Source organism: Panicum virgatum, chromosome 9N (genome assembly GCF_016808335.1).
Source record: "Panicum virgatum strain AP13 chromosome 9N, P.virgatum_v5, whole genome shotgun sequence".
NCBI classification, from domain to species: domain Eukaryota; kingdom Viridiplantae; phylum Streptophyta; class Magnoliopsida; order Poales; family Poaceae; genus Panicum; species Panicum virgatum.
The window spans coordinates 11,920,859-11,932,609 of NC_053153.1; the positions used below are offsets into that span (position 1 = coordinate 11,920,859).

General features: G+C 48.0%; 2 protein-coding genes across 2 annotated transcripts; one reads left to right on the forward strand and one right to left on the reverse strand.

Moving 5' to 3' along the window:
* The first annotated feature begins 1,658 nt into the window (after positions 1 to 1,658).
* Positions 1,659 to 2,436, forward strand: LOC120688027. The gene has a single exon (XM_039970151.1). The coding sequence runs from the start codon at positions 1,738 to 1,740 to the stop codon at positions 2,170 to 2,172; it is 435 nt and encodes a 144-aa protein (XP_039826085.1). The 5' UTR covers positions 1,659 to 1,737; the 3' UTR covers positions 2,173 to 2,436.
* On the reverse strand, positions 2,409 to 6,791 carry LOC120688025. The gene is made up of 3 exons (XM_039970147.1): positions 6,180 to 6,791; positions 2,770 to 2,841; positions 2,409 to 2,683 (listed from the first exon to the last, which is right to left on the reverse strand). The coding sequence occupies exons 1-3, from the start codon at positions 6,774 to 6,776 to the stop codon at positions 2,681 to 2,683; spliced, it is 672 nt and encodes a 223-aa protein (XP_039826081.1). The 5' UTR covers positions 6,777 to 6,791; the 3' UTR covers positions 2,409 to 2,680.
* Between the last annotated feature and the right edge of the window lie 4,960 nt (positions 6,792 to 11,751).

Sequence of the window (11,751 nt, forward strand, 5' to 3'; positions counted from 1 at the left end):
AGCCTAATTAATCCGTCATTAGAAATTAATTATTATATCACGACATTGTCTAATCATTGCATAATTAGGTTCATTAGATTCGTCTCGCGATTTTGCCCGGGAATTATGGAATAGGTTTTGTCGATTATCCACATTTAATATTTCTAATCAATGGTCAAATGTTCGAAAGTACTGTAGGTACGAAATTTTTTGGAACTAAACGGGCCCTGGTTCTCTCCCAATCGAGCACAGCACAGCGCGCCGCAGAAGTAACACCATTGCCGGCTTGCCGCCGTCCCGTCTCTCCGGTCATACCACTGGTCTAGACAAGAGCCCAAGTAGTTTCCATTGACTGGTGCGTTTAGTTTCCAAACCAAAAAAATTTGATTGTCAAATCAACAGTTTGATCAGATATCGGGAGGACTTTTTAAACACTAATTAAAAAATTAATTTTAAAACTCACCTGAAAACCGCGAGACGAATCTTTTGAGGCCTTTGACCGTATCATTAGCACAAGTGGGTTACTGTAGCACTTATGGCTAATCACGCACTGATTAGGCTCAAAAGATTCATCTCGCCGTGTACATCCAAACTGTGCAATTAATTTTGTTGTTTAACTAACTCCATACACGTGTCCAAAAGGAGAGACGTAAATTTCGAGATGAAAATTTTTTTGGAACTAAACGCGAAAGCCCCGCCTCAAAACACAATCCTTTGGTGGGGGCGCCATTGCCATCAGGCATCGGCAGCCACCGAGCCCACCGCTCTGCGCCGCGCAGCCGCAAGACGACACCGGGGCGACGAGGTGACCGCCCGGTGTCACCCCCTGTCACGTACTACGCTCTGAGCCCGACCGGTCACAGCCGCTGCGCCGCGGTCCCCGCGCGCACAGGGCCGAGACGGCGCTCGCCTGCCCGCCCGCGTCCGTGCTCCTGCCGGCTGCCGCTGACCGCCGGCCGGCGCTCAGCGCTCAGCGCTCAGCAGCTCAAGAAAAGAACTGCGCCTTCCTGACGGACGTCGCAGCCTTTTACCCGAATCACCAGCCGGCCTCTCCCTCGCCGCTTTCAGGGGGCGTTTAGTTGTGTTTGGTGAGAATTTTTGGTGTCACGTCAATGTTTGACCAGATGTCGGGAGAGTTTTTCGAACACTAATTAAAAAACTAATTTCAGAACTCACTTGGAAACCGCGAGACGAATCTTTTGAGGCCTTTGATCGCATCATTTAGTACATGTGGGTTACTGTAGCACTTATGGCTAATCATGCATTAATTAGGCTCAAAAGATTCGTCTCGTCGTGTACATCCAAACTGTGTAATTAGTTTTGTTATTCAATTACATTTAGTGCTTCATACATGTGTTCAAATGAGAGGTGAAAATTTTTGGGAACTAAACGGGACGCGGACGCGAAGGCGAGCGGTTTCCCAGGCGAGGGGAACGAAAGGGACGCCACGTCGTTTCGAAAATCATGGCGCCGACGCAACGGTCGCCTACGCCTAGCAGAGCTCGCAGCGGGCACCAGCAAGTGTCACGCTCGAGCACACTGACGCCCGCACAAGGGCTTGCCGCTTGCGCCCCCATCCCGACTCATCTTGACTCTTCTTTTGTCCGGCGCGTGCATGGGCCTCCCCGCTCTCTTTATAAGCGACGCAACACGGCAACCTAGCAAGTGTCACGGTCAAGCTCGCGAGAGAAAGCCAGCCGCGCGCGGCCAGCTCTGCCGGTGCGCTTCCTTTGGCGCGACGGGGGGTGCGTGGTCGAGATGACGGCGGCCGTGCCGTGGGCGCTCGCCGCCGTGAGGAGGTCGCTGCAGGAGGGCGCCGCCAGCGTGGTCGAGATGACGGCGGCCGTGCCGTGGGCGCTCGCCGCCGTGAGGAGGTCGCTGCAGGAGGGCGCCGCCAGCGCGGCGTCGTACGCGCGGCGAGCCCCGCACCCGCAGCAGCAGGGGGCTGCGGCGCGGCCCGAGGCGACCACGGTGAGGTCGGTCGAGACGCTGGTGGTGATCGTCGCGGCGATCGTGCTCGCCGCGGTGCTGGCGGGCGTCCTCGCGCGGGTTTGCGGCGGGCGGTACGTCGTGCCCAGCGGGGACGACCGCGACGTCGAGGGCTGGGTCGAGAGGCGGTGCCGGAGCTGCCTTGACAGCGGGCTTCCGCCATCGCCGTCGCCGGGGCCGTCCAAGACGGGTGAGGCCAAATAGCGCTCTGTGCATTGTGTATTTGTTTGTGTTACTGCAGTACTAGTATAGTAATACTAGCGTCTGTGTAGGCATTGCTGCAGGCTGCTGCAATGCATATGCATGGTTCGTGTGTAATTAAAACAGCTGGACATCTAGCTCACTAGCTGCTACCTATTTGTACACGAGAGTAGTGCGAGATTAGAATATCAGGATTAATCCTCTTTGTAATATTTTTCTACATATAGATTAGTAGCCGAGGCAGAGAACTGATCGCTCGTGTCATAATCCCATAAAACCAAACAGCACCCGTAGTAATGTAAAAACGACACTTTCTTCTGAGGGAACAAGCTGGCATTAACATGACGTGCGAACGACTTTACAATAGGCACATCACCCAGTATAGTTTTGTTTTTTCTTGCACGTGTACACCCATAGCCAATGGATTTTTTGAGTTTTACAACCACGACTCCAAGCGAAGCTTATAATCATCCATTCGCCAGATAGGATATCTTCCACGCCATTAGCAAATTCACTGATACAGGAAAAAGAAAAGAAGTTAAGCTTATGAAAGGCTGCGAGTCAACTTTCTGAGGGAAACAAAGCTTTGCAGTTCTTTACCTCAGGATAGCAGTCCTGATGTAATATGGTTTGGTTGTGTGGATTAACATGCACCGCGCATGATATTCTCCCCTGCAAGAAGCCAAGACCAATCACGAAAGGCTTCAGTCAGTACAAGTGGATCACAGACTGCAAGCAGAGAATCAGTGTGCACTCCTGGACAATCTTTTAATACAGAGGATTGGATGGTTGAGTGCATATCATAAAAAAGTGACGCTGCATTCCGAGTCCACTGGCAGAACACCTGGCTCTAGCTTATTGAGAGCTACAGTCACGGGTGGAACTAATTCACAGATATTGCAGAAACAACAATAGTTTGGTTACAACAAATTTTAGCAAAACATACAAGAATATCTTGATAAGTTTAAATCAAGCATCAACCCAATCTAGGAATGCAACATATAACCATATATATCTTCTCTTAAAATCCCATCCCCTCATACCAAAGCTGAAACAAGAATATTCTGGGGTGGTCTTAAATTTTTATCACCACAGCTCTATGTCAAGTTGTAAAAAATCCCTCTATTCTACAGAATAAAATTACACAAATACAAACAGTATTGCTCTAAACATGTGAGACAAAAACGATAACATGAAAACTAGTTCCACCATAAAATGTCTGGGATAATTGCAATTGTTTTCTATAGACTATAGGTTAAATTGCAGAACCATGTCTGCAAAACTTTGCAGTGGTCATAAGTCTCTAATGGGCAACCAAAACTAACCATTGCACAGGATCAAATGTGACCATGTGCTTCGACAATCCAATCCTCAGTCAAAACCACTTTTTGGATAAGAAAAAGGGAGGAAGTGCTGTTTTATGAGTAGAACAACCACGACATCCTGTAATTACTCTATGCTTATCTAATCTAAGAAGGCCAATTATTTTACTCTAGTACAAACCTCACCTAGAAATAAAATAATTTTCACAAGCAGCAAACATAACTTAATGGAGCACGGAGCAGAAGCATATGTGGATGACAACAGGCTATGTGCTGAATAGATGCCACATTGAAGCTTCTTCATCTTCAGATTTATGTATGGCAACCAAAGAAGGTGAGAATAAAACTTGGCGGAACTTGGTAAGAAGAAAGAAACTAGCAAGGCTATATGGGCCAAACTAGCACATTATCCTTGCCAGGAAATAGTTAGCTTTTGTAGGTGCGACAGACTTATCTAGGGACAAGTGTCCCTGAGTTCCTACTTCCTAGAGAGAACTCAACAAGTTGAGCATTGTTTGTTACATGTTGGACAAGCCTGAACTTGATGGTGGAATCTTTAAGTGATAAGGGGGCAGGGGGCGAATATTGCCCCATCAAGGTTTTGCAGTGGAAACTTCATTCCAGAAAGGCCTGTAGGATTGTTTAAGCATGTTCACGATAGATCTCATTGAATGTTTTGTTATTTGCTCATTCCCCCCAGAAACATGTACTCTCCAAACTCCCTTCCAATTATCATATCCTTTTAGTCATTCTTGATTTAAGAACTTCAGATTGTTCTACATGCACCAGGATTAGGAAAAATAACGCGACACTGTTTTATCTGTTAAATGTAAGAATATCCCTTCCAATATGTTGATTAAAAGTGACTTTTCGCTTGAGCAAAAGCCTTCATTTTGGGCATGAAAAACAAAAACAACAAAGAAATATAGCATACAAAGTCGAAATAATTCCAGATCAAGATTAATACAAAAGGGGATACCAGGAAGGGGTAAATTCAACTACGAAAACTACTTGAGCTGTACATATCATTAATTTTCATGTGAAAAGTGATAACAGTTAAAGACTCACAATCCATGGGCATTTATTCTTTTTCTCACATGTTAGATCATTTATTACTCTTTCTCTTATTAGGCGTCCCTTATTGATTGTAATTATGACTGGAATCAGTCACTTCAGCCAAAGATAAACATGAGGCAGGACATCTGGAAACAGAAGCCTCATAATACTTGGATCACACGTTTGCTTCAAATTCATCAAATCAAAACAAAAATTAAAATGATATGTTTGATGACCATGCATTCTTACAGTGATAAGTTGCTGATCATGGCAAAAAACAAAAACGGTGTATGCGAGAATGCAAGATGATTATCATGTAGTCATGACATATCTCATTTGTTCTTTATAATGTTTAGTGAATCATGACCAGCATAATTAGAACATGCACCCTGCTAACTATACACCATGATCCCAAACCAGATGTTTCTGAATATGATGACCTGGCTATACTATGTGTTGTGGGGTTTCTTGGGTACCCCCTTTTATAGACCAAGGGGGGCGGATACATAGGACGTTGAGGCCCCGACAGGTGGGCCCAACGTGACTGTGCAGCATACTGCGCAGAGTACTAAAATAGCTATAGTGGTTGCGAATCTTTCCTCCGGTATACTTCCATGCCCTGCTGACCTTCTGACGAAGGGAAGTCTTCTCTTGTCCCGTCAGCTAGGCGCCCGTTGGAGTATCGTAGCTTGCGGCGTAGGCGACATGATGGAAAAGCGCCGTGCTGTCGTACGCATTTAATGCTGCAGGCGTGCTCTGCGCGGCCGCGGCACAGGCGGCTGCACTGTGCTCCTTGGTAATACGCGGTGTACAGCGAGGCCTGACAAAGGCTGTCTCGCGTGCAGCGGCGGCAGAGCACGCCTTGTCCATCTGCATTAAATGCGGTAGGCGCGCGAATCTTCGAGCGGAAGGCTCGCGCGCGAGCCCGTTCCTCCGGGTTACGTGGCGGCTCCGGACCCCTATGCGGTAAAGGGGGAGGGTCCGGCGGGCGCAGGAGGTCCCGGACCCCTATGGGGTCCGGGGTCTCGGCTGTCAGCTCGGATCTTCCCTTGATTAGAGGCACGTGGCGTCTCCGGACCCATCCCCAGGCGGGGAACGGGTCCGGGGCCGTTGGCCTGGTGAGGAAAGAGCCTGGCCAGAGGGGCCTGGCTACTCCGTCCTTTCCACGCAGTTACGGATAACTACACGGGTCCTGCCTTGTCGCAGTAAGAGTGGGTATCCCTGCTTCAGGGTACCGACACTATGCTTCCCCGACGAAAGGTATCTAGATTAATGCAAGATATTGTGTGAATGTTATTTATCCGCATAACCTTTTGCTGCATTGTTCTCGGTTGGTTTTTTGTTTAAAATGCATTAGCCATTATATGGACCTTAAGAATTATATCAGGTAGACTATACGTGTCGTGCTAAGCTCTTGTCGGCGGCTAAACTTCCAACTTGCTTGACCAGATGATATCAATATCCTACCAAATCTGTATTATATAGATATATATAGGGGGCTTTCGCGTCACAAGAAGAGGCAAGAGAGGATGGGTCCAAGCCTCAATACTGATTCAGATTCTAATCCAGTTAATGGGGTCTACAAATTATATAACGGAAGCAATCAGCACTTAAGGTTCCAGCAGTGCGCACCTTGACAGGGACGCTGAGGAAGAACAAGTGGAGGTGGCCGTCGACCTCGACGACGGCGTCGAAGGGCACGGACCCCCGCGCGAGGTCCTCGAGCAGGTAGATCGCGTCCCCTACAACGCGTATCCCGTCGAGCTGCAGGTCGGCGTCGACGTACGACACGGCGCGCGCCCGGACGCGCCCGCCGCCGGAGGTGACCCGCCCGAGCTGCTTGCCGCGGTAGCCGATGTCGACGTCGAGGCGCGAGTAGTCGAGCGCGAAGAGGTCCGGGTTGCGGACGCGGACCTTGAGCGCGGCGGAGATGGTGACGGCGACGGCGGGGCGCGCCGTGACGGAGACGTGCTCGAGGCGGAGGCGGGCGAGGGAGACGTCCGGGTCGGCGGGCCAGAGGAGGAAGCCCGCGAGCGCGAGGAGGAAGAGGGCGACGAGGCAGGGGGCGAGGCAGCGGCCCCCGCGGCGCAGGCGGCGGCGCAGGCGGACGGGGACGAGGAGCACCGCGTAGGAGTCGGCCGGGTGGTGGTCGAGGTAGGGCGGCGGGGAGGCGGAGGAGGGGAGCAGGGGATCCCGCTCCCCCACGGAGTGCGGCGCGGCCTTCGCCATGGGGGGGGGGGGGGGGGGGGGGGGGGGCGGGTATGCCGTGGGCGGTGGGTGAGGGCGGGACTTGGTGGGGCTTTGCTCAGGCGTAGCGTGGAAGGGGAGGCCAATGGAGGAGGAAGGGGGAATCGGTTGATTGGAAGTTGGGTGTGGAGGGAGCTCGTGAAGATGTGAACTGCTGATTGGTGGATTGGCCCTGTTCGGTCGCCCTGAGTTGAGTTGTGTCTCTGTTTTGGCATGTTCGAGTCTTTGGTGCCTGTCGATGACGCATGACGCGAGAGCGACATTTTGTGGCAGGCAGGAGCTACGCGTTGGCGATGATGTCCGGTTGCAAGAAGACTAGCTCCCGAGCAGCTCGTGCCTTCACGGTGAAGGGAAGACAAATATGAATGAAGCAAAGCAATACAACCTTTTCTTTCAAAAGATCAAATGATCATAGTCCACAAATGCACGCGAGCACACTCGAGCCCTGTTTGGTTAAAGTAGCAAACTTACTATAGCATTTTTTGACAATTAATTAGAGGTATTAAATAAAGTCAGTTTGCAAAACTAACTCCATAACTCCTGCGCTACTTCACGATACGAATCTAATGAAGCTTTTGGCCGCACAATTAAATAATGATTATTGTAGCATTACTGTAGCTAATTATGAATTAATTATCATTATTAGATTTGTCACGTAAAGTTGCACCCATATGTGAAAAATTTTTACAAATAATCTTTGTTTAGCATTTGATGCATGCAAGTTTTTTTTTTAGCATGAGTAGCGCAGGTAAAACAAACATGGCCTCGTATACTCACTCCAATAATTGATAAAAGGAGAAAACACGCACACCAGTCTGAGGCGCTCCCCGCTCGTACCACTACGCCGCATGTTGGTTTTATTAGCTTGATATCGGTTTTGAATCTTCACAATTTCAAGGTATCATAAAATCTTGGGAACTGGGAAGGCATGCATGGACAATTCTAACGACCACCAATACACGTATAACTATTGAGATTTGAACATAAATTAAGATTCGAAATTTAAAATTAGTTTGATGTGATGTATGTAAGGTCATAAATATATGAGTATATTGGCACCGGCGCTCTACTCGCTAAGGACGAAACGAGAAAAGGACTAGTTAAGCTTTTACCCGTTAGCCTCATCACACTGGGCACATGTGAAAGACGAACGCCTGAGGCCTCGTTCGTTTGTTCCGGATCCAAAACAGCCCTGTTTTCTTTCCTGGGCTGGATTGAGTGAATCCTGCTGGTACACTGGATCCTGGTCACTAATGGATTCAGCCCAGAAATCAAAACTCTCTACGCTATAAAGCACGTTTGTTTCAGCCAGGAGTGAAAACAAGAGACGTATAAACACTTGTTTGACAGCAACTCAAGGTAACGTTTCACAATAATTCAAGGTATTGACAGCAACTCAAGATCACGTTTCACAGCAATTCAAGGTCACTTGTTTCGCAGGAATGACTTAACAGTATACTCCCTCCTTCCCCGTTTATAAGGCATGGTGGAACATGACACGGTCTTCTAAACAACACTTTGACCATTTATTTATCATATATTATATCACTTTTGATTATAAGCTTATAATCATTGTAAACTATATTTGATTATGAATCCAATCATATGAAATTTGCATTATAAAAACAAAAATTTAATAGTCAAATTATTGGTCAAAAATGAGAAGGTTTGAATCTTGATATACGTGTATGCCTTATAAACGGGGAAGGAGGGAGTACATTAGAAGATTGTTAGACAGCAACTTGACAGTAAACATTCATCAAGATATCATCAACACAGCAAATCACTCTGGAAAATGAAAATTTCAAAACTGAGAAGACGGCTCTGTGGTATTGATTTGGAGATGCTACTTTTGGATGGCCTACAACTTTATAGTTATCTCCGTCCCTCCGTTCCAAACTCTAAGATGTTTTGGCTTTTCTAGATATTTATGTGCATAGTAAATACGTATATAGAAAAACCAAAACGTCTTGTAATTTGGAACAGATTTAGTATAACCCATGTGGTCACAGCTCAGTGTATCTGACATGAATCAAATTCATACTGACCATCAGCAGAACCAGTTATCACCCTGTTCCAGCCGTCGCCTCTTGCACCCCGCAGCTGCACTGCCCCGTCGCCTTCGCTTGGGTTCAGCACGGGACTTCGTTCCGGAGGGTAGGACACCAGGCTCCGATCCGGGCCGTTCAATGTTGGGAGAAATCCAAACCGGGCTGTTTTCTTTCCCTGCTAGGCCGAAACGAACGGGCAATCCAACGCACAGCTGGTTCAGAAACGGGCCGCAGCAATCCACCCGGATTGGGCCCCGGAACGGAACAAATCGGCCGAACCGAACGAAGCCTGAATGAATTTTCCATCCAATACCAAATACATCACCATTCTTTGCAAAAACTGTTAAGGTAACGAGCAAAGATACTAGCTCAACTCAGTCGTTAGGCTACCGAGCCAGCACATTGGCGCATATGAATGACGAGCGCCACGAACAAATTTCCTCCCACCTAGACAAAGACGTTATCATGCATTTATTCTTGCAGAAGAGCCCGTGCCCGTCAAGTACTCCGTCCGTTTTTCATTAGATGTCGTATTTAGCTCCGGTGCACATACAAAGAAGACTACTCTCTCGCGAGTTAATCATTCTCTGTAAACGATCTCTCGTTGGTTTCCCCACGCATGCAAGCGGCACAGCAATGCAAACCAATCACGTTTGTTTATGTCAGGCTGTCACACAAACATGGCATGGCCAGGGGTCAATCGGGACGTTTATGCAGCGACACCCTTTCCATATCTCTTCCATCAAAGCACTTCAGAGGCTAGATAGAACCACGGCATACTTTTCTGACGTTTAGCAAAAACCAAATACGACATCCAATAAGAAATGGAAGGGAGCATGAGGTTCTCTTCCTTAACAAAAAGAAGTGTCTATTGATCACTTGAGTGGAATAGAGTCTCTCCTTGTTCAAATTTTTAACTAGGGCACTGTTTAGTTCCCACCCCATAAACCCGTAAATGTAAAAAAACGTCACATCGAATGTTTCAACACATGCATGGAGTACTAAATGAAGTCTATTTACAAAACTTTTTGCATAGATGGGCTGTAAATCGCGAGATGAATCTAATGAGCATATTTAATCCATGATTTGCAACAGTGATGCTACAGTAATCATCCGCTAATTATTAATTAATTATGGATTAATTAGTATCATTAGATTCGTCTCGCGATTTACAACCCGTCTGTGCAAAATTTTTGTAAATAGACTTCATTTAGTACTTCAAATTCATAAGATTCCATCGCAATTTTTTTTTGCAAAACATCTAAACACGCCCTAGGTGGTTCTTCGGCGCAGAAAAGTAAGTTCTCAAGTCTCAGCACCCAATGATAATTTTACCACCGACCATGAGTTTCCAATCTCACGGTCGATACCCACTCCGCACGTGCTTCCCCTTCACTCCACCCCTTCTCCTTCCCCTTTCCCCTTTTATCCTCTTCCGCTGGCGGATCTGAGCCGACGCGCTCCAGCAGCTGCGGCCGGTGCGCTGGAGAGGCTGCGGGGGTCGGCGACCGGCGCGGCGGCAAGGCGGGGCGGCGCGGTGCTAGCGGGGATGGCGCGACGGGGTCATTGGCGGGGAGGCCCGCCGCCGCCCCGCTAGGTTTTTCTTTTTCTTTTTATTTTTATTCAAAAATATTTCTATCTGATTTTTGAATGTAAATGTTTTTCAATTTATTTTCGTAAAACTTTCTTTTCAGTTTTTTTTGCATTTTTTCTATCTTTTTTTAAAAAAATTTGAAGTATTTTTCTATCTCTTCGAATTTTTCCTTGAAAAATTTTCTCTCTCATTTTTCTCTAATTTCTTTTTAAACTTGTTTACCAGAAAACGACAAAAGTTTACTAAAAATAGAAAAAACATACATGATCTATAATCTGAAGATCGACAGTAGGAACCCATCACTACGGTCGAAGTAACTAGCTGCACCCGTCTCAGCATCGCCTTGCGTGGACTGCGCAGTAGTTTAGGGTCCTATTGGTTGTCTTCCCACGCGAGCCAGGCTCGCATCACGGAGCCAGGCTCCACTGAGCTAGGTCCTGCGCATGCAAATACCCGCTGTTTGGTTGCTTGTGCGCATGTAGCATGCCTGAGCATGAAGTTGATTGGTTGCCTGAGTGTATGAGCTGTTTTTGCATCGGTGCTCTCTGCGCGCAGCTCCCACTCGCACGCGCCCGGCCAAGCTCCCGAGAAACGCTCGATCTGACCTTCTCCCGCGAGCTTGGCTCGATGGCCTCCGCTGCATCTATAGGGCCAGGCCCTACCCCTTGACCAGGTATCCAAACATAAGGACCCTGCATCCCGGGAGCCTGGTTCCCTCATATGCAGGGAACCAATCAGGCCCTTAATTGGACTACGGCCCCGTGGAGCATCACAGGCCGTGTTTGGTTTTTTGCATGGAAATACTGTAGCACGTTTTGACCGCTAATTTAGAGTACCAAATGAAGTCTAATTATAAAACCACCTCCACAACCCCCGTGTAAATCGCGAGACGAATCTAATGAGGCATTTGACCGTGCGATTAGAGGATGGTTACTGTAGCATCACTGTAGTAAATCAACAATTAATTACCGCCACTAGATTCGTCTCGAAAAGTTACACCTATCCCTGAAAAAGTTTTGCAAATAGACTTCATTTAGTACTCCATGCGGGCGTTTGGCTTTTTTTAAACTTGACAAGACCTGTAACCAAACACGGCCACAGTGTCGTTCGCAGCTACTGTTCCCAAGTCAAAGTCCGACCGCGATCACGTGCTCTGGGCATCTATTCCGCCCGTGCCATCTCCCCCGGTCGCTGCGCCGTCGGCCCCCCGTGGCGGAGTCAACAGCCCTCCGGCGTGCTCCGGCCCAGATTCCAAACGGCAAACGCCACGCCACTCTCCGCCACCGCGACGACCGACCGCCACGGACGCACG